The sequence below is a fragment of the Chelonia mydas genome, chromosome 8, assembly GCF_015237465.2.
Source record: "Chelonia mydas isolate rCheMyd1 chromosome 8, rCheMyd1.pri.v2, whole genome shotgun sequence".
Lineage (NCBI taxonomy): Eukaryota > Metazoa > Chordata > Testudines > Cheloniidae > Chelonia > Chelonia mydas.
The window spans coordinates 45,851,191-45,874,076 of record NC_057854.1 but is presented as its reverse complement, the minus strand read 5'-3'; the positions used below and the strand labels follow the sequence as shown (position 1 = coordinate 45,874,076).

The following is a 22,886-nucleotide window of genomic DNA, read 5'->3' as shown; positions in this document are numbered from 1 at the left end:
CATTGAGCATAAAGTCATCAATAGAAAGTTTCATTACATGGATGTATTTAGTACATACAATAAGCACCGTTTTTGCAAATATGTTAAATTTACAACTAAATTCAATTTTAACTGGAGCATGTGCATTTATTCCCTTAGAGCAGTGGCTCTCAACCTTTCCAGACTACTGTACCCCTTTCAGGAGTCTGATTTGTCTTGTGTACCCCCAGATTTCACCTCACTTAAAAACTACTTGCTTATAAAATCAGACATAAAAATAAGTCTCCCAGCACACTATTACTGAACAATTGCTTACGTTCTCATTTTTACCATATAACTATAAAATAAATCAATTGGAATATAAATATTGTACTTACATGTCAGTGTATAATATATAGAGCTGTAGAAACAAGTCATTGTCTGTATGAAATTTTAATTGGTACTGACTTTGCCAGTGCTTTTTATGTAGCCTGTTGTAAAATTAGGCAAATATCTGTATGAGTTGATGTACCCCATTGAAGACCTCCATGTACCCCTACAGGTACACATATCCTTTCTTGAGAACCACTGCCATAGAGAACAGGGCACAGTCAGACATCATCATTCTTCTCAAATTGCCATACATTAACATTTGTAGACACTCTAGTAGTAGTATCAGAAAACCAATCCATATTAATATCTCCTCAGTCCCCGGAAAAATCATGGAGCAGGTCCTCAAAGAATACATTTTGAAGCACTTGGAGAGGAGGAAGGTGACCAGGAATAGTCAACATGGATTCACCAAGGGCAAGTCATGCCTGATCAACCTGATTGCCTTCTATGATTAGCTAACTGGCTCTGTGGATATGGGGAAAGCGATGGATGTGATATATCTTGACTTTAGCAAAGCTTTGGATATGGTCTCCCACAGTATTCTTGCCAGCAAGTTAAAGAAGTATGGATTGGATGAACGGACTATAAGATGGATAGAAAGCTGGCTAGATCATTAGGCTCAACAGGTAGTGATCAAAGTCTTGATGTCTAGTTGGCAGCCGGTATCAAGCGGAGGGCCCCAGGGGTTGGTCCTGGGACCGGTTTTGTTCAACATCTTTATTAATGATCTGGATGATGGGATGGATTGCACCCTTGGCGCGTTCGTGGATGACACTAAGTTAGGGGGAGAGGTAGATAGGCTGGAGGGTAGGGATAGGGTCCAGAGTGACCTAGACAAATTGGAGTATTGGGCCAAAAGAAATCTGATGAGGTTCAACAAGGACAAATGCAGAGTCCTACACTGAGGATGGAGGGAATCCTATGCACTGCTACAGGCTGGGGACTGGCTGGCTAAGCAACAGTTCTGCAGAACCTGGGGATTACAGTGGACGAGAAGCTGAATCTGAGTCAACAGTGTGCCCTCGTTGCCAAGAAGGCTAACAGCATATTGGGCAGCATTAGTAGGAGCATTGCCAGCAGATCGAGGGAAGTGATTATTCCGCTCTATTCGGCACTGGTGAGGACACATATGGAGTACTGCATCCAGTTTTTTGGGCCTCCACTATAGAAAGGATGTGGACAAATTGGAGAGAGTACAGCGGAGGGCAAAAAAATGATTAGGGGGCTGGGGCACATGACTTATGAGGAGAGGCTGAGGGAACTGGGCTTATTTAGTCTGCAGAAGAGAAGAGTAAGCGGGGGATTTGATAGCAGCCTTCAACTACCTAAAGCGGGGTTCCAAAGAGGATGGAGCTAGGCTGTTCTCAGTGGTGGCAGATGACAGAACAATGAGAAATGGTCTCGAGTTGCAGTGGGGGAGGTCTAGGTTGGATATTAGGAAACACTATTTCATTAGGAGGGTGGTGAAGCACTGGAATGGGTTACCTAGGGAGGTGGTGGAATCGCCATCCTTAGAGGTTTCTAAGGCCCAGCTTGACAAAGCCCTGGCTGGGAAGATTTAGTGGGGGTTGGTTCTGCTTTGAGCAGGGGGGTGGACTAGATGACCTCTTGAGGTCTCTTCCAACCCTAATCTTCTATGATTCTATCTCTATCACCTGAGTTTCAATTAAAGGGAATTAGCTTTTCAGTCTGATTAATATTTGTCCATACCACACACCATTTGAGATTGTGAATTGTGTCTGACAATCCTCTGGACTTCTCAATGTGGGGTTTAAACAATAACAACAATTAAAAAAAAAACAATACTGTTACCCACCTAAGTAACCAAAACCTCCTGGATGGATCACATCAGTATTAAAAAAGTTTGAGTTTATGCACAATGTATTACTGTAAAGCTTTTTCTGCTTCCAATTAGTGTGCAGAATTTCTGGAATGGTGGGTATTTTTTTAATATTTCCAGTGCATGAATCACAAAAAGCAATGCCCATAACTTATCATTAAAGCAAAAGGAGACATATATATCACCCACCCAGATATAACGTGCTCTTAAGTGGATGGATGAATCTCCTGCAGAAAAGCTAATTTGGCTCTTTAAAAAGGGGGATGGGTATAAACTAAACTGGTGCAAATTGTACTGTACTTGGATAAATCATCACTGCACTGGAGATCTGCATCACCATCTGAAGATCTGGCCCAGCAGTCCAAACTTATCATCTTCAAATGGCATTTCATAACTGGCCTGGAAATCTCATGAAAACACATGTTCTAATGGTATTAAGGCAATCCTCCACTGCTAGTCCTGGACTGAATCAGGGAGTACAAAATCATGCAAAAATTATATACAATGGATGTGGAAATAATACTGATCATGGTGGTAGGAAGTTAGTAGATCTTTTCTGACTGTCAGGGTTCAGCTCCAGTGCTGAGTAAAGGGTTAGGTTAGTTCTTCCTTTTATCTGAACATGTTTATCTATTCCTCCTATAAAGGCAGTAACAGGAGAATAATACCCCGTTCCGCTCATTCTCTTGCCCCACTACAAACCACGTGTTCCAGTGATGGTAACTGTGAAAACACTGTAAGATAGAAATAGCGAATCTACAGCGCCAGGTCATTTGCAAGCCAGAAAGGACTGATGGCCTCCAGTTTTATAAGTCTGGTGTTTGTAAATGTGCAATTAAATGACTGCACTAGGTCATAATTATTATTGGAGAAAGCTGGCCAAAGAGACTGGTAATTAAACCATAGACTGATGGAAACTGTTAAATAGGGGAGTTTAACTGTTAAATAGGGGAGCTACTTTTCTATAAAACACATGGGAGTTTTATGACTGGAATATCCGCTGCAATAAAGAGAATATGGTGCTTCATTTTTGTATGTAATATTAAAACTTGGAAGCAATTTGGACCCCCAAAGTTGGAGAGCATATTTGAGTTTTGATTCTGCCCCCATTTGGATTCCTTCTTTGCTCCGAGATGTCTACAAGAAGAACTCATCCCCCTTTCCTTTCCTCCCCCACCCAAGTTCACACAGGGAACATCACAAAACCTCATGGTTATCAGTGCTGATAGCACTACGATAATCATCATGCACACCTTACCCTTCTCCATCGTTAGACATCAGTACAGTTGCCATTCCATACCAAACCTGAAACCAGACTGCTTAGGGACGGTTCTTGCCCTTTTGGGACTGTAGGGCCAGCCTTTACAGACTCATTTAATTACTGCCAGAGAGTGGAAATGCAAGCCCTTTCCTCCTCTCACTGAGTGGGACCAGTATATATGGGATGAGTTAGTCATGCAGAAGCTGTTAAAGTGTTTCCAAGATAAATCTTAGAATTATACATGGTCATCTAGTTATGAATTCTCTCTCCGATGGCTTGGACATGGCAAAACTTCAGAGCCTAGCTAATCCTTTACAGATTGGGAAACTATTGAAGGGGGAGGGATGCAGTTAGACACTGCAAATGCCCCCCTTTATTGAAAATGATGTATTACTTAAGCCTCAAGCCTGTTGGCCATCTCAGCTAAGCCTGACCACTCCTGCCTCTGCAGTCCCTTCTGCCTTTTTTATTACTGGAGGTAAACTTGATTGTTTGGACCTGTAGTATATGTAAATTAGATACAGGAATTGTGTGCAGATGGACAAAATACTTGCACTCTGTAAGGCTGTCTTTGTTGAGATATAAAAGTATATTATTATTTGTCTTTTTCCTTTGTCTTTATTTGTAAATATATATATCTGTATTCCCAAACAAAATATTGGAATACAATTAAGGCAGAGTACACATCAGTAATTTAGGGTAAAATACATTACAGAGATGTTATAATTATCCCAAACCCAACAGTATAAACACAGGAAATTCACATTTAAGATGAAACTTAAAAGAAATCCAAATTTGTTGGGGTCTAGAAAAGCAGTTGTGGGGCACGCAAACATATTATATGTTATGGACATGGAAGTGTGTGTGTGTAAAAGTAATATATAGGCACAAGCAACCTTCATTCTGGCATTTCCTAACTTTTGAGTGCTTGACTTTGCAACCATAATGATGTTCTTTTAACACAGGTTTTTGTATGTAATTTCCTAGATTTTTAAAAAAGCAAACAGAAAAAACAGAAATTCCATCATGTGACTTCATATTGACACCTTCGTGGGCCATCAGCGCAGCTGGAACCTTTAGATCCACTGCACAGATCTTGGCTACTTGAGCTAATGGAGTAACTGGCAGCAATAGTAAGTTGTCATCCTTTATGGGGACCAGCACTAGAGGGGGATGAGATAGTTTGCCCGTAGGTTTCACAGACATATGCTGACAGCAAAGGAATGATGAGACTCAGGAATCTTGGGTTCCATTGAAAGCTCTGGAGGGGGGTGTGCTCTAGTGGGGACAGAGTCTTCTGTTTCCCCCAAGCTGGAGTTTTTCTGTGCTGTCCTCTCCTCCACACCCCTGGCTATTCGTCCCAGTCCCATCCTCTTCACCTTGTCAGTCTCAGTTTCCACTCCTTAGGTTTCTCATCCACGTTCCAGTCTTCTTGCCCAGCAAATCTTAGACTCCCCCTCTGGTTTCACCATCCTAGTCTCAGTCTTCTTGCCCAGCCATTCCCAGTTCCCCCACTCCTTTTCAGCTCCTATTCCCATCTCCTTGCCCAGCCATTACCAGTTACCCCTTTCTGACTCTTCATCCTATCTGTCTTTTCACCCTACATCCCTAGCCCCTTCTGTGGCTCCTTGTGCAATCTTAGTATCCCCCCGCTGCCCCCAGCTCCTTGTCTCAGTCTCTCTGCCTCTCCCATCCCAGTTCTTCTGCTGTACCCTAATTCCTTGTGAGATCAGCTTCCCAACCCCTCACCCTCCTTCCACCCACCCCACTGGTCCCAGTCTCCCCTGGCTGCTCATATTCTCTGTCTCTCCACTCCAACTGAGTCCCAGTCCCCATCATTTTTCTCCCTGGCTCCAGTCCCAGTCTCCTTGCCATCCAATTCCAATCTCTTCTGCATTCCCTCCCAGCTCCTGGTGTCCTTACCCAGCCAGCCCAGTCTCACACTCCATTCCAAATTCCAGCTACCCTTTTCCTCCCACAAGCCTCCAGTCCCAGTCTGTCCCTGCCAGGCTCCTTGTCCCACTCTACACCCCCTCCACATCCCACCAGATCTGGCTTTTGTCCCCTCTGCACATGATTCAGGAAGCTTCCTCCTCTTTGCTGCCTGGACATCAGCAGTGATGAGGGTGGGGATGTTGAGAGCACAGGAGAGACAGGAGGCTCTCTGCTCACAGATTCCTTGCCCAGCCCTGGACCTGGCACAGCTTGGAGCATCCAGGAATTGCACTTGCAGGGAAAGTCTTGCTTAGCCCTCAGCAGATGGAATCTTTGGGGAAATAAGCTGTGAAGCTCTAGCAAGTCTTGACTGAGTTTAGGTGAACTGCAATTTTTCAAAGGCCTGGTTATTTGGCCAAATTTGGATTGCTTTTCCCCAGCCAAATATTCACTCATGCAGTCAATCATAAACTTCTAGCTCTGTTGCCTAGGTAGTCAAATTCTTAGGCCTGATCTACACTAGAAAATGTGGTCAGATTAACAACATCAGTCAAGAGTGTGAAAAATCCACACCCCTGAGCAGCATAGTTAAGCCAACCTACATTCCTGTGCAGACAGCACTAAGGGCTAGTCTACACTGGCAACGTTAAAGCGCACAGCTCCCAGCGCCGGTGCACTGTCTACACAGGCGCTTTACAGTGCTGAAACTTGCTGTGCTCAGGGGTGTGTTTTTTTCAGACCCCTGAGAAAGTTGCAGCGCTCTAAAGTGCCAGTGTAGACAAGCCCTAAGTTGATAGAAGAATTCTTCTGCCAGCCTAGCTACCACCTCTAGGGAAGTGGATTATCTGATCCCTGTCACTGGAGTAGGTAGCGTCTACACTGAAGGGCTACAGCAATGCAGCTGTGCCAATGTAGCATTTCCAGTGTAGACAAGCCCTTACATCTGCCACCAACTTGTCTCCTGACCACTGCCATGAACTGTTATTGTACAGGTAGAAATGATCCGTTAGCGGGGGTGGCAGGAGCTAAATTAGTCCATTCTTACTGGCTGTCCCCATTCAGGTGAGCGCTGGAGGATGCCTTGCAGCATTTGGAGGGCTCCAGAGGGGGAGTGCTCTGTTACGGCCTCGTTTGCTGCTTTCTCGGTGGCGCAGCGCCCCGTGGGCGGAGGGGAGGAGATGCCAGCCTGGCTCCTGGCCCAGCAGTGGCACCCTGAAGGCACAGAGAAGGGAAGGAATCTGGGCTCGGCCCCTCACCCCCGGGCCTGGAGAGCAAGGGACGAGCTACGGCAGGATGGGAGGCGGGAGCCAGATGCCGCGCCCCCGTCTGCCAGGCTCCTCCCCCTCAGATCTCCCTGCCCAGCAGCCATCTTCCCCTTGAAGCCCCGCCCTCTTCCCCATGGTAACGCGCTAGGACCCCGCCGGGCTGCCCGTGGGGTGCCTGCTCTCAGTGATCGATACCCCTCCCTCGCCAGGAAGTAACAGGCTGTGAGGAAGCGGCCGGCGGAGCTCGGGGCAGCTCCGGGCGCGGGGTCCTGCCGAGGCCTGAACGTGGCAGCGGAAGGAGGAAGCGCCGGCCGCGAGCGCCGCCACCTCCCGGTATGAGGCGCTATGGCGGGGGGCTGGGCCGGCTTCTCCGAGCAGGAGCTGCGGAGGCTGCGGGGGCCGCACGCAGGTACCGGCCGGGGCGAGTGGGGCCCGGGTATCCCTGCCCCGGGCCCTCGAGGGGCCGCTGAAGCTGGGGGGAGGCACTTGCTGGTTCCGCGGGGCAGCTGCTCAGAGCCTGGCGTTGCCCCTCGCTGGGCGCGGAGCTGGTGTCGGGGCCCCGTCCGAGACCGGCCTCTCCTGGGGCCTTGGGTCTGGCCCGAGCTCGCGGGGCGGGGCGGGGCGGGGCAGGGCAGCCGGAGCCCTGGGTCTGCCCGCGGCTAGCTCGACCTGGTGCTGACAGTCGCGGGGCTGGAGCCGGGCCCGCCTGGAGGGATCGGCCTCTCCTGACCCTGGGCACGAGCGGGGTCTGTGGCGATGCCCAGCCCTGGAGGGGTCTTGGCCAGCTCGCTCCGGAGGGGAAAGGCCCCGCCCGAGCCCGGGAGGGTCAGTAACCCCCGGGACAGTGTCCCCAGGGGGCCGGTGGCTTTGCGCGCCGTGGCCAGTTTTAAATCAAGCGATTCTGTTGTCCTGAGCTTGGAACAGGGCTTAGCTTGGGGCCGTGCTGCGGGCTGGGTTAGGTAGGGGCTCGGTGCGGGGGAGCGCAGTGGTTCCTTCCGACCTTCGAATGTGTGAATCTCTAGCTGGTTTCTTACATGTATGTGGTGAAAGAGATTCTCCCCCTTCCCTTCTCTCATCTCATAGCTTTTACGACTACAAGGCACCATTATGATCATGTAGTCCAGGGGTTCTCAAACTGGGAGTCGTGAGGTTTGAGCGGTGCATGGCTGGCAGTCTGAGCCAGCCCAGCTCCGCCCCACTCTGCCTCCAGCACCTCCAAAGGAAGGGCATCAAAACTGAAGTTTGCCCAGGGCACCGTTTTCCCTAAGGCTGGCCTTGGGACTGAGACAACATTAGAGGGCTTGATTGTTCAGTAGCTGAAGAGCTGCATTAAACCACAGTACAATCAGAACACTGGGATAGGCAAAAAAAGTAATTCATAATTTAACAGTCAAGCACACAGGTGGGGCGGTGCTGGCAGGGGGCTTGTGCGGGCTATAGCCACCCCAAAATTTGTGTTAGCCACCCTTCCCAGCGCTAAGGTCAAGCGTTACACAGAGGTAAGGGTGGCATTGTATTGCATTGCTACCTTTAGTTCTGCACTGCTGCTGGTGGTGATGCTGCCTTCAGAGCTGGGCACCTGGCCAGCAGCTGCTGCTCTCCAGCCACCCAGCTCTGAAGGCAGCACCTGCTGCCGGCAGCACCACAGAAGTAAGGGTGTCAATGAGGCGTGAGTAAGTTTGCTGTGAAAAGTGATATTTGTATGTTTGTTAATAATACTTTTCACAGCTTCCCGGCTAGCTAGCTAGGAAGTTTGCCCTAGTAAATCTGCTGTGAAAGGTGATATTAACAAACATACAAATATAACTTCACAGCAGACTTAGCACCAGTGTCACTCTTACTTCTGTGCTGCAACTGGTGGCGGCATGGCTTTCAAAGCTGGGCAGCTCTGAAAGCAGTGCTGCTGCCAGCAACAGCGCAGAAGTAAGGGTGGCAATGGGGCACTAAAATCTGCCCTGAAAAGTGATATTGACAAAGTTGCTTCATGCCTCTCCCCCCAGTATTAAGTTATTTTTTTAAATAGTCACTGTTTTTCTGCTTATAACAATAATTTGATAAAAATGTGTTACTTTTTCTCACTGCTTTTAAATTAAAACTAAGTTCATTTTAAACAGTAGGGTTATATATTTAGCATTTAAAATAGTGTTATAAATTAAAAACATATTTTTATATTTAAGGGGGGGGGTCCGCTCTTAGAAGCTTGCTGAGCGAAAGGGATCGCCAATACAAAAGGTTTGAGAACCACTGATCTAGTCTGATCAACTGCATTGTCCAGTTGCATCCAGTGATTCCTGCATCCAGCCCAACAACTTGTGGTTGAACCAGAACATGCCTTTTGGAAAGACCTGAAAGCTTGATTGAAAGATTTCAAGCGATGGAGAATTTACCACAGTTTTGAGTAATCCAGGAATTCTATCCAGCATCCAAGCTCCTGTGTTTCACTGAAATAATCTGAACCTCTAGTATTAATACTATAGCAGCAAAACACTTTTACGTGCCTCTCTTAAAAGGGTTCTGTTTTTATTTTTACTATAAATAGATACATCTGAATCTTCTGATCAGCAGCGTCGACCCTTGTCTGTAAATAAGAGCCGTCAGCAGTTGCAACGAGAAAAAGCTCTTCAGCACCAATGTCAGAAACTGGGACTGCAGGATGGAGCAGCCTCGGTACCTCCAGAACAGCTGCTTTCTGTACCAAAACACAAGCCCTGTCTTCCTCGGCAGCCTCTGCCACCACCTCCTCCATCCGCAATGAAGGATCAAAGGCAACATGACACCAGAGATCAACAGAATGCACAGGGACTTGAAAATCCTTGTAATGACAATGAAAAACACCAGGACCTCCCTGTAAAGATGGATTTCAAACTGGAGAAAAAGAGAGTGGAATTGTTAGTAAGTCTGTAAAATCAAGGGATTGGTTTTATTCCTTACTAATTCATCATTTTGTTGTACAATAAACTGAAGCTTAATATTAAACTGTACTGCATTTTAGAATAAGAAGTCTTCTCCTTTGCTTCTTTCCTGCTGATCCTTTAATTGCTACCCTTTGTTCAGCTATAGCTCATGTAGAACAGAGTCCTGCAATCTTAAGGGCTAGTCTACACTGGCAACATTAAAGTGCTGCTGCAGCAGCCCTTTAACGTGGCTTGTGTAGTCATGGCAGAGCGCTGGGAGAGAGTTCTCCTACCGCTCTAAAAAAGCCACCTCCACGAGGGGCACGGCTCCCAGCACTGGGAATGCGGCTCCCAGCGCCGGTGCACTGTCTACACTTGCGCTTTACAGCGCTGAAACTTGCTGCACTCAGGGGTGTGTTTTTTCACTGAGCGAGAAAGTTGCAGCGCTGTAAAGTGCCAGTGTAGACAAGCACTAATTTGTGCAGATAGGAGTCCCGTTGTCTTCAGTAGACTCGGTGCAGGCAAGATTGCAGGATTAGGGACCTAAATTGTGAGGCGTCCAGGTCATGGGACTGTTGTTTTTTTTTTAGATTGTCTTTGAAGGGTTAAGCACATCTCTGTATACTACAGAAATAAACCAGAATCAACAAAGCTCGCATTTGGAAATGCATCTTTTTGTTTCTGTGTAACTTTTGCCCCTTTCAATAAATTGATCTCCTGGTTTTCAAAACTTTCTATGGGCCCTCTTTTGATTTGGTGTGGGGGAGGATTTCAGTTGTTTAGTCTCCCCCCTTGGCTAAATTATGGCCAGCTAACACGGCTTTAGATGTGGTAGACTGCATCTTGATGGGGTTTTTCAATTGTGTTGCGCTAACATAATTTGAAAAAAACCTATCCTTTTTGCATCAAGAGAAGGCCGTGAAGTTAACTAGCTATGGGGTTCTCAAACTAAGGGTCGGGACCCCTCGGGGTCATGAGGTTATTACATGGGGGGTTGCGAGCTGTCAGCCTCCACCCCAAACCCCGCATTTCTTCCATCATTTATAATGGTGTTAAATATATAAAAATGTGGTTTTAATTTATAAGGGGTGGGTGTCACACTCAGAGCTTGCTATGTGAAAGGGGTCACCAGTACAAAAGTTTGAGAACCACTGAACTAGCTATACACTGGTGTTGTCTTACTTGCTGACTCAGTCTCTGCCTCCTCTGTAATTACTCCTTGTTACTCTACAGTGCGGGGAGGGGGTGCGCCAGAGACATTTTTCACTTGTGGTGTTGTCTGTCTTGAGCTGTGTTTCTCTCCAAACTACTGAATTACCTGTTCTTTTAAAAGTTGATCTTAAACCCTTCCTGTTCACTTCAGTGTAGTGTCTCAAAACCCATCCCAAATGTCCCTTTCCTACCTAGCCACTCCTAATCTTCTGTTCTCTGTTTACTGTAACTAATAGAGCTGATCAAATAACTTATTGGATGAATTTCACAATTTTTTTCAATAAATTAAGCCAGTATTTCTCTCTCTTCACCCAGTTTGTAGAGCTGGGTGAATAAATATTTGACTGCGTAGAAATTCCTGATATCAGAATAGTTTTTTCATGATTTCCTCATTCTAGTAATTAGACTGTCAGACTGTATACTTATTGTCTTGTTTGTTGTAACTGTTTTGCCCTTGTTTGTCTGAAGTTACTTCTGGGTACCCAAAGTAATAAGGTCTTAGGCTCCAAAGTTGTTATAGTTAATGCTAAAAAGTATTGGAAACAAGAGATAAAACATCATGTTTTAGGGTTTGAGTTGATCTTTAACAATTAGGGGTTGGATGAGAGTATCACAGGGATCAAATTACCCCATAGGGGCCTAGAGTGGGGCTTTTTCCACCCTCCTCTGAACCATCTGGACAGTAATTGCCGTACTTGATCAGACGCATGCCCCATCTAGTCCACTATTCCATGTTGCTGTAAGCAGCTATGTGCAGTTTTAGTCAGGAAGTTCTCCTTCTCGCTACTGTGGTACAGCACTGCATAAATGGCCAGGTTCCTTACGTGTATTTATTTTTCCTTTTTGTAAAAGACTGGATATCTGGCACAGCCTGTATTAAGGTGGTTTTTGTTTCACATTTTAAAGTTTATTTTCCTGCATGCCTCCATACGCTCTGTTTCTTTTTCCATCAGCGAGAGTCCCAGTACTCAGTAGAATGTTCATTCTTCCCCTATCTGTACGCATTTTGTAATGCTCCATGGCATGTATTCATTTAAAAAGTAAGCACATACTTCAGCAAAGCCATGGACAGGGTGGATTTGATTTAAATCACTAGTCAGGAAGACTCGATGTAGTCCATGGATTTCTACATAAAAGTGCATTCTCGTTAGTTGTTATAACCTTAATACATGTTCTTCACAACTCAGAGATAGATGTAGGTTTCATTTTTAGAAGGTACACTCTATACAGTTTTAAACAGTGATTTATTTTGAAAACATTTCAGATTAGTTTTACAGCTATATCAGAAAATGAATGATTGTTTGGTTATTTTATTTACCAAAGGCAATTGAAGCAGGTATTTATGAAGTCGTTGGGAGGTGAACTATCTTCAATTCAACAGGTTAATCATTAATATTTAGAGGATTTTCTTGCCAGGCTGTATAAGGAGGAGAACATCACCAGACAGACATTTAAATTGTTTTATTTAACTAAAACAACAACTTCAAGTATTCTGGATTTTTTTCAAGAGCAAACATATAATATTTTAACAAAAACAAGCATATGAATTTTTGAATTTAGTTAAACATTCAAGTTTTTTAAAATCAGGTTTGTTTTTGTTAAAATTGTTTTTAACTAAAATTAAATGAAATATTTAAAAAAAAAAACAAAATTAAATCACCTATGTCAGCCAGGGCAACATGAGAAACTTAAAATATTGACTTCTGCAGCTAACTCGGTCGTCTTCACCTTCATTTTCCTGTTTGTTCATAATCTGGAAAAGAAAAACAAACTTTCCTGCTTTTTCAGGTCCCAAACAATTTCTCAATTTGGAATGAATTAGTCCAAAGGAAGAAAATATTCTTTCTATACTGGCAGAAGAAGCTACTGCTGTAAAAAGTGAGATTATCACTTCAACAGTCTCTGAATCCAAGTGCTTAAGTGACATCCGCCAGTTCGCTGGTGTGACTTTTTTTAAAACATCATCAGCAGACATATATTTCTCTAATGGTTCTTATTTCAAACTGGGTCTCTTTTACGGCCTGCTTCCATTATAGGTTTTCCCTTCTAGTGAGAGAATGGTATGGTAGATCTCAAATCAATGAAGGTTACACTCAGAAAGACCTCAAGGCTTCTGGAATATGCTGCTCAAACAGTTTCACTTCTGTTTCTACTACCTGTCCCTCCCTTCTCACATTTATTTCCAGACTTTTCGTTGTCCAGATGTATTCCACCCCCAACAATCTTCTATTCATTGAACTTTTTGAAACTTTGCACTTTTAGAGAGAGGTAAGAGATTGACTCTGTGTGCACAAATTTGCAGAGGGACAATAGGGTTGAGGTCTGTTATTTCTCACCTCTAATTTAAAAACATTTTTTGCTGTTAACAAGCATGTTACCTCTGGAGACACAAATCCACAGTTTGAGAACTGCAAAACTAAGCCTCTCTGATGGTATCTTCTAGACTGAGCACTGAATCCCATTGGGTAGGTAGAAAGATTAACCTAAATAATCTATACAGAATCCTGTGGAACCCCATAAAATTGGGTCCCTAATCCATGAACTATTGGAACTCATTTACAAAACTTTTCTTAAAGATTACATGAATATATTGTCTCATAGTATAGCATTAGAATTTATAATCCCAATTCCATGATGAGATATCTTTGAGCTGTAATGTATCTTAATTAAAACTATCTTTAGGTAGGTTTTTTGAGGAAAAAACCTTTTTCAAAAAAATCTGATATTTTTTATCTTTTTAAAAAAATCATTGATTTTTATCCACCCTGGCCATGGACAGTGCTATTTCTGACTGACAGGGCCAAACTTTCCCACTCAGCACACTCTGCAGCTACTCTGTTGGTTGCTGCCCAGCAGCCACCAGTGCGGCCCCAGCTACCATGTATATTCCATTGGAACATTGCCACTTCAAATAACATCACCGTGTTCTAGCATCACAGTGGTTTGAAAAAATTTCTTCCTTCTCCTTAGCTATCAAGTAACTTCTGATGTTTTATTCCGGGGTGGATTGATTTACATCACAGCAATTTAAATCACCAAGTGGAAATCCTCAATTTAAATCATCAACTTTAATCAGCGTTTTCATTTGTACTTCAGTTATTTTCTCAATAAAGGTGCATTCTCAATGGTTGATATAACCATTAAAACATGTTGATTTACAACTAAATAGAACCTTTACACGCTACTTTGGTACATCTCTTTGCTACCTAGGAGCATATACTGTACCTGTATACATTTATTTAGACAATTGTATAGCTTACTATTTTCAAATTCTTATTAACTGTATCTTCTTTGTGTGTTAGAAAATGGTGAATGATATGTTGCTCATTTACTAGATAATTAACTTTTTGCTCATGATTTGTGTCAAGCTGCATTGGGGGGGTAACTGGAATTTAATTAAAGACACAAAACCGCATATAAAATTTTTATTAAACAAAATAACATGGAATGTTTTGGATACATAAACTTCTCTGATCAAAACATGTTTCACATTTACAACTAAATTATAATACGTTCAGGCCTTAACCTATTTTGTATTAAATTCAGATTTAATTTTTAAAAAGGTTTGTTTTTAAAAAGAAAACCTTACTATAATTTAAATAAAATCAGACACCCAATTTAAATACAAAAATAGTTTTTTAAATTAAAAACCAATCATTTTTATCCTCCATTGTATTCCTTGCTCATGGAAGAGCAGACATATTATGCATTAAATTATGGGGAGAGGATTGTTACTGAGATCCCTTTGAAAAGGTGATGGATGAAACCACCATGACAACTAACATGATGTGACTTAAGTAGGGAAAAATGGCTTTTGGCCACTGACAGCCACATCCAAAGACTGTGGCATTCATCTGTTCCAATTAGGATGAATTTCTATAATACCATAAAACATTTCTCTGCCCAGGATTTTAGAGATGGGATGGGGTGTGTATGATTTATAGTGAAAATCACTGTTTGTGAACAATATATGCTCATTTTAGTTAAAAACATGGAATTCTAATGTAGCAAAGAACTAACCCCACATTCTTTGTTCATAAGAGACCCTGGTTGGTTTGTTTGTTTTTTTTAAGAGCAAACTTATTGAGTATCTCCTGAAGCTAATAACTCTTCTTCCTGGTCAGTCTTCCTTCCTAATTCCCACAGAACCAAGGTGTTGAGCTGTCCTTGGATTCTGGGAAACCCTTAATGGGTACTCCAACAAAATAAACACAAGGACAAGGAGTATGACTGCTGTTTTGGGTGGGGAGGAAAGAAATGAACTCTCGTTTAACCCTGTTGCTTTGTCAATGCCCAGGCAGGAGAAATCTCGTTGGGAGGTTCTCCAGCAGGAGCAGCGGCTGATGGAAGAGAAGAATAAACGCAAGAAGGCACTCCTGGCCAAAGCCATTGCTGAAAGGTGATGAGGGCATTCTGCATTCTACTTCCATCCCTAGGGAAGGGGGTTGTTTATTGTCTATGATAAGTTACTAAGTTTTAGCAAATCCATCTTGCCCCCCTTTCCTCTGCACTAACGGCTTTTTTTGTGCAAATCAGCAACAGTACATGATACTCACATTTTATTCCAAATTGTGTGGTGACTAAGAAGCTTTTTTTATGTGGATTGCATTTCTGAAGATGCAGCTTCTTCTGCAGACTGATAATTCCTGTTACAACTTTGCAGAGTGAATCTGATGTTCTTGAACAGATCAGTGATTGAGCATTTCATATGGTGGTTTGTGTACAGTGATTAGAGCAGGGGACAGGGAGTCAGGACTCCTGGGTTCTAGTCCCAGCTCTGCCAGTGACTTGTTATGAGACATTTAGGAAGTCACTTAGTCTTTGTTCCCTCACCTATAAAATGGGAATATTATCTTTTTCTCAGAAGTCTGGAGAGACTTAATTCATTAAGGTGTGTAGTTTAAAGTGCTTTGAGATTCTCTGATGAAAGGATCTCTATTAAAAACATCTTAATATTAATGAAAAATGCAGCAAGTTGAGTCTGATAGAAGAGGACAACTAGCTGTGCTAAGTTCAGACTGAATACACACTGTGATAGAAAAGTGTTGGTATTAAGTGAGAGACCGTTAATGCTAAGTCAAGAAGGAGTGTAGAGATGAATGAAGCAGCAGTGTCTAATAGGTTTCAGAGTATGGGACTAGAAAATACAAGAATTGGGTGAGTGAAATAGAGAAGACTAGAAGATATAGTTGATGGGGCTAATATGTAGTTTGGAAAAAGTGGATGAGCTAAAAGCGCTTATTAGTCTGCTGGCACAAGGGTGAAAGATAGGGCTGGGTTGACGTTCAGTTGTGGGAATATCAGGATAAGTCTCTGTTACCGTTGAACGCAAAGGAATTGATAATATAAGGGGCATTTAGAGGTGGTATGTATCTGGACATAGGTGGTGTGAAAAAAGTATTGGTTACAGGACCAGTTGCTGCTAGAATTGGTGAATTGATTAAAAAGGTGACAGTGGTTTGCTAATGCTGGTCAGTCAGAAGACTGGAGATTTTAAGATACCTGTGGTTATTTTATGGAATATCAAATCTGTGTTTGACAAGCGTGGTGCACGAATATGATGGGTGGGGGTAGCGTGGCCTTGTATGAGATCTCATTGAAAATGACCTGAGGTGCTTGGATCTGAACATGCTTCCTGTAGACTGTTTTAGTTCTTGAAAACTTACAAATGTAATAAACAGAGTTGAAGAAGATTATGTAGGGCTTGATTGAAATCTTTCATATTTGATGTGAATCTTTCTATTGACTTCATTGGGCTTTGGATCAGGCCTATAGAGAGTAATCCTACAAAATGGAAATAACCACGTTAGATGACCCAGTCCCTTTTTGGCTCCTGCTATCTGGGATTCTTTGAGAGGGAAAAGTTGCAGGACAATGTGCCCTTTTCCTTTCTAGCAGTTTCCTGTGTTCTTATGCTTAAAGTTACTTAATTTCAGAGAGTGAGTTTTCCAAGTGAAGGAATACAATCCATTTTGGGCACTTTGATTGCAGTCATTACATAATTTTGTTTCAGACTGTTAATAGCAGGCACTTTAGATCCGCATAGATATGGGAAGAAAGATCAAGAGTCTTAAACTATGAAAGAGAAACCCTTGAGCAACTACTAATGAGCTGGTGGGTCTGTAATTGAAACACAACATGTCTCTTGTGTAGGATGCTTCTAAAGAGAGAGAAAATTTGCATCGTGTTTTTTCAGATCCAAAAGAACTCAGGCTGAAACAGTGAAACTAAAGCGGATCCAAAAAGAGCTGCAGGCTCTGGATGACATGGTGTCTGCTGACATTGGAATCTTAAGGAACCGAATCGATCAGGCCAGCATGGACTATTCGTTTGCTCGGTAAGCAATTAACAGACAGAGCAGCGAGTGCTCTTGGGAAAATGTATAAGAACATAATGGCCATACTGGGTCAGACCAAAGGTCCATCCAGCCCAGTATCCTGTCTATCGACAGTGGTCAATGCCAGGTGCCCCAGAGGGAGTGAACCTAACAGGTAATGATCAAGTGATCTCTCTCATGCCATCCGTCTCCACTCTCTGACAAACAGAGGCTAGGGACACCATTCCTCACCCATCCTGGCTAATAGTCATTAATGGACTTAACCTCCATGAATTTATCTAGTTCTCTTTTAAACCGTGTTATAGTCCTAGCCTTCACGACCTCCTCAGGCAAGGAGTTCCACAGGTTGACTGTGCTCTGTGTGAAGAAGAACTTCCTTTTATTTGTTTTAAACCTGCTGTCCATTAATTTCATTTGGTGGTCCCTTGTTCTTATATTATGGGAACAAGTAAATAACTTTTCCTTATTCACTTTCTCCACACCACTCATGATTTTATATACCTCTATCATATCCCCCCCTTAGTCTCCTCTTTTCCAAGCTGAAAAGTCCTAGCCTCTTTAATCTCTCCTCATATGGGACACGTTCCAAACCCCTAATCGTTATAGTTGCCCTTCTCTGCAGTTTCCTTTTACTGAAGAAAGGCTGATGGGAGTTATGTCACTTTAGTCATGTGCATTAAAAAAGACAATGCCAGGTGTATTTTAATAAGTTTTACTATACAGTGGTTTCTCTTAAGATCACAATGGCCTAAACAGAAGCTTGCAACTGATTGAAAAGTTTCCTGACTGAAAACTTTACTTGCCATCTTCCCCCCCTTTCATCGTACGTACGTGCTGGGCCATTATGGTAGGGTTGCACATAAGCACTACTGTGTTACAGGGTTTCGTTGTTGGCTTTTTTTCCTGGGAAAAGAGCAGTTTTTAAAAAAGAACCAAACACATGTAATGTATTACATCAACTCTGTAAACAAAAGTCCTGAGTCAGGAAAGCACCCTAATTCAGGACAGCACTTAAATTCTATTGAAATCTGTGGGACTTGCATACATGCCTAAAGCTAAGTATGTACGTAAGTGCTTTCTTAAATTGGGACCAAATGTAGGTCAGTTTCAGACTTCAAGGTTTTCAATGTCTCTTTCCATCATCTGAGGTTTTTTTATTACTATTATTATTATTACTACTACTACAAGGGAGTGCAACTCTGATTCCCTTTTGCAGCATCCTTCAGCATGCAAAATTAATCTGAGTGCCTCATTAGTATAGGGTAAACCGCAACATGAGTATGTAAATATAAGCATGTTTATACAGGCATTTAACAAAATGGAAATGTTTGGTTGTGGTTTTTAGTTCACTATCCAACGTGTAGACATTGTAGTTTTCCTTGTGATTTTTGCTGTGCATTGACCACAGGCCAATAAACATGGTAATTAGCTTTTAAATGAACTGAGGATAGCTATCGACTAATTATCATTTAAAATGGCAGGGACTGGCTGACCTTATGTAGTTCCACTATTTTAGGATATTTTTTAAAAATCTCAGTTGCAGATCTATGCCAGAGAAGACTTTTCAGTGCCAGTGTGTTTGTAGGATTTGCTCAGAGAGATTTCAGAAATCATGAAACATTTAGACATGTTATCATAAAACATTACACCCATTTGAACTCTGCATTTTAAATTCTCAGTGGTAGGAAAAAATCATACAGAATGTTTACAGGAAACTGTACTTAGGTAACAAAGATGGGAAAAGGAAGGTTAGTAGGGAAAGAAGGCAAAGCTTTAAAAATATGCCTAATGAGTTTGCTGTATTTTGTATAATCAGTTTTTCATGGTTTGGAAAGTAGAGTTACACATGGATTTTCAGTGTTGTAGAATATACCACCCATCATTAAAAGCTTTCATTTACCTAACAAGCAATGCCTTTCTGAGCAATTATTGAAGTTTTGCCTTATATTTTAAGGCTAAATGCCAAATTAGTTTAACCTGCCAAGAAGTGCAATATTTATAGTCCTAATTGCATAGTTGGACATCTGACTGTTATAAAATGGAATATTTATAAATATTCCAATGCCAAAAAACTGTGTGAATGCAGGTTTAGTTTTAATTGGACAGATGTTTCCACAGTAACCTTAATTTTGTTTCTTACATGTATGCTTCGTGTCTGAGTCCTTCATTACATAGTCTCTGTGGCTTATTATGTGATCTCTGTGACTCCTTTGTGACAGAAAGAGGAGTGGGTATTTTAGGGGCCCTGTGGACATGGCTTTGTCATTGACTGCCAGGGATAGAGCTCCAGCTGCGGGGAGAATCCTGCAGTTATTTCTTACTGGAATATACTCTGAAAGAATTCCTGTTCCATTTTGTTCTGCTTCCTCAAACAAAAGGACCACTGGGTCCCTCTATTGCTTGGTAGTGAGACACCTGAATATGGCTTTACGAAGCAGCTCTTTGTTTTTACAGGCACCTTTGTGATACTATATTGGTGGATGCTCTCTGTCACAAGGTGCAGTACAGCTGTGCGTATGATCCACAGCCTGCCTGCCTCCCTCCCCTCTCAGCCAGCCTGTGGTATCCTTCTACTAGTTAAGTCCTTCCACTGTTATGTTGCCCCATAAAATCTTTGTAATTGTTGCTTTACATTAGAAAGTTTGTCATGTCAGAATGTAGGAACTGCTAAGTGTTCACGCTGATGATACAATTATTTCTACACTGGTGGCTCTGCAAAAGCTGTGGTCGTTATATAGTGTCGTGTGCTATGCCCATCTGGACTGCTAGTGACATAGGTGTATGTTTCTTTGAATGACCAGGAAAGTACACTTTTAGAAAAGACTGAAGTAGCAACGTAACTACTTCATTAATTACATAGAATGTATATCTGTTGGATTGTTGATCTGTTTAATAATAAAATGAACATGAATCGCTTTGGTATCTTTCTGAATAGTTAATTTTCCATTGGAATACATGGAGCAGTTACTAGTGGTGATTTCTTTCAGCATGCTGGAGATGAATCTCATACAAAAGTCAACAAAATTGTTTGCCACCTGTGCATTTCAGACAAGGGAATTTACTCCTAGAATGCAGCAGCAGTGGAAACTAACGGAGTGGACTTTCTTCTGTTGGCACATTCTCCTTTCCATCCTTTGCTTTATAATTGTTGAGCAATGTTGCTGTGTGCTATTAAATAGCTGGCATTGTCCGCTCCAGAGGAGAATGCCTTTCAGTGACTGATCAAGTATTCATCCATGTGTGTAACTTGTAAAGCATTTTGGGATTCTTCTGAATGAATAACACCCAAAAAATTATTTTTGCAGGAAGCGATATGATAAGGCAGAGTCAGAGTACGTAGCAGCAAAGCTAGATTTCCAACAGAAGACTGAGATCAAGGAACGTCTCACAGAGCATCTATGCACTATCATACAGCAGAATGAGCTCCGTAAAGCCAAGAAGCTGGAAGAGTTAATGAAGCAGCTGGAAGTGGAGGCAGATGAAGAAAATCTGGAACTTGAGATTGAGGTGGAGCAGATGCTGCAGCTCCAGGAGGCAGAAGCAGGGAGACAGGCTGCCCAGTCTCGGAATCTGTCTCGGACTGCTGAGGAAAATGCAGCTCCACGTGCTACAGTGGAGGAGAATGAACATGCTGGTGCTGCTTCTGAACGGTTAGCGGAGCAGCCTGGAAATTCCTGTAGCAAGTCGCTTTCAAATATGGGTAGCCAAAATCAATCAGTAAACACTACTCGGGATGAAACCCTAGCTCGCTCTGATACATTACTATTGTATGCAGATAAGGTAGCGTCTGATGGATGATATACTTGATTTACTGCATGCTGTAGGTTACCCCAAGGCTTCTCCAGTGTCAGTAACACATCCCTCTTATGTTACCTCTATTTTTAATTTGATTAAAATAATCAATTTTTAGTGACCTGTCAGAATCTTCCATTCTGGGTCACCTGTCTGTCCTGTTTTGTATATTTAGGTCCATTCATCTCCAGATTTGCTCACTATTTATGGAGCTTTGTGAGACTGGGGCTTGCTAGGAAGGAGTACTAAGAAGTGGGCAGCAATGTTTGTCTGTAGGCTGGGCTTGTGTGAGACTGGAGATTCCCAGCTAACTATTGCCGACATCAAACCAAGAAAGGGAGGTGCTTGTTTTCTTGAGAGGGTGTCATAAAATATTAGGTTTTATTACTGAGGTGTTCTTTTCCTCATGTACGGTGATAAGACATTTCCAACGTGTCCACAAATTTCCTTTGCAAATTTCTTTTAATTGTGTAAAACCCGGCTAGGTTTCAGAGACATCCTTGGATATGGGAGCTGATACTTTATTCTGTAGAGAATTATAAACAGATTTAGATTTGTATGTTGCTATAAAGGCCAGGTTCGCTGTAATATTTCCTATTTATAACTGGTGTCTATTTTTTACAAATTATTGTAAAATTTGAAATATCTGGTCTTTGGAGTCTGATTTGTGAAATTACAGCATCAAATGTGTTACAAAAGTATCAATATACGGTAGAAAGGAGGTGGTTGTAGCCAAAAACCGTACACTAGGGATCTGTGTAGTATTGCGGCAAATGCGATTACAAATATTTGTCTCATTTTCAGTAACATCATAGCTGCCTTAAATCTGAGAAATCAAATTGGTGTAGATAAAATAATGAATAACCCCAAAAATAAATGGGAACTAAGCCTTTCCATACATTATGTAATGTTCAGTAAATTAAAGTTAACAACTTCCTTGTCCTAAGGGTGGGTGTATATAACCCCAGTAGAACCTTGTTAATTTGCCCAATTATTGTTTTCAAAAGGATTTTAAAAAAATCATTCCGGATGGGGAAAGACAAAGGAATACAATTCTGGTTTTGTGATGACCTCTTGGAGTGGGGTGGTTTGCAGAGAGGCTGTGATGCAACCATGAACCAGACAGCAATTTTCATATCTTCTCTGCTACACAATCTGCAGCTTTCTTTCACTATGGACATTTTAACTGTTTCTCTTATACTGTATGTTTGTGCGTCACAGTTTGACGATCACTGGAGTGACTCCACCAAACGCGATTATGAGGGTTCAATTATCTATTCAGTCTTTGAAAACCATCACACTTTATTCACAATTTTTATTGTAAAAATAAATTCATGTATCTTCTATGTGGCTTGTTTACTTTCAGTTATAGTATTTGGTGTTCAAGAGACGGGACACGAGTAGGTTCTGAATAATCATGTAGCAGTCTTGAAAGATATACCCTTTGACAGCCTTCCTCTATATGCAACCAGCACCCCAAAGGTAGCAAGCTTGAAAGATATACCCTTTGACAGCCTTCCTCTATATGCAACCAGCACCCCAAAGGTAGTGCTTCCAAATAAAAAAGTGTGTAAAATAACCTTGGAGAGCTGTATCCCATAACATGGAACTCCAGCTAACTGCAAGCTGGAGGTGCTCTAGGAAACATCTTCGTCACAGTGACTGCAGTAAGCATCTTCCGGGGGAAACAGTCTCAAGAGAAGTTCTCCCACACACATTCCACAATTACTGTCTGTCTGATGGATGGCTTATAAAACTGGAGACTAGAAAATTCAAAACCCACCTTTGTTATATTAGATATGAAATACTGTATATGGGGCACTGCATGGCAACACAGTACAATGGGAATCCTATTACTTTCCTGGACAGAGCGTAGAGATCCACCTATGTTCTCCAGAATTAGGATTGGACACATTCATTCATGCTGCAATTATGAATTGGCTTGTGACTGTGGCTGACCGTGACAGCTGACAAAACTGGAGACCAGCAAGCTCAATAA

The 22,886-nt window shown here is 42.4% G+C and overlaps 1 protein-coding gene across 4 annotated transcripts; it reads left to right on the top strand.

Moving 5' to 3' along the window:
* The first annotated feature begins 6,823 nt into the window (after positions 1-6,823).
* GORAB (golgin, RAB6 interacting) lies at positions 6,824-22,233 on the top strand. 4 transcript variants are annotated; one of them, XM_037907031.2, is made up of 5 exons: positions 6,824-7,061; positions 9,192-9,540; positions 15,056-15,157; positions 16,955-17,095; positions 20,401-22,233. In XM_037907031.2, exons 1-5 carry the CDS (start codon positions 6,998-7,000, stop codon positions 20,891-20,893), a joined length of 1,149 nt encoding a protein of 382 aa, XP_037762959.1. In that variant the 5' UTR covers positions 6,824-6,997; the 3' UTR covers positions 20,894-22,233. The 4 variants fall into 4 exon arrangements, with proteins under 4 accessions (XP_037762959.1, XP_037762961.1, XP_043376792.1 ...); XM_043520857.1 differs by lacking the exon at positions 6,824-7,061 and adding an exon at positions 7,610-8,023; XM_037907033.2 differs by lacking the exon at positions 20,401-22,233 and having other exon boundaries at positions 6,861-7,061; positions 16,955-17,099.
* Positions 22,234-22,886: the final 653 nt, after the last annotated feature.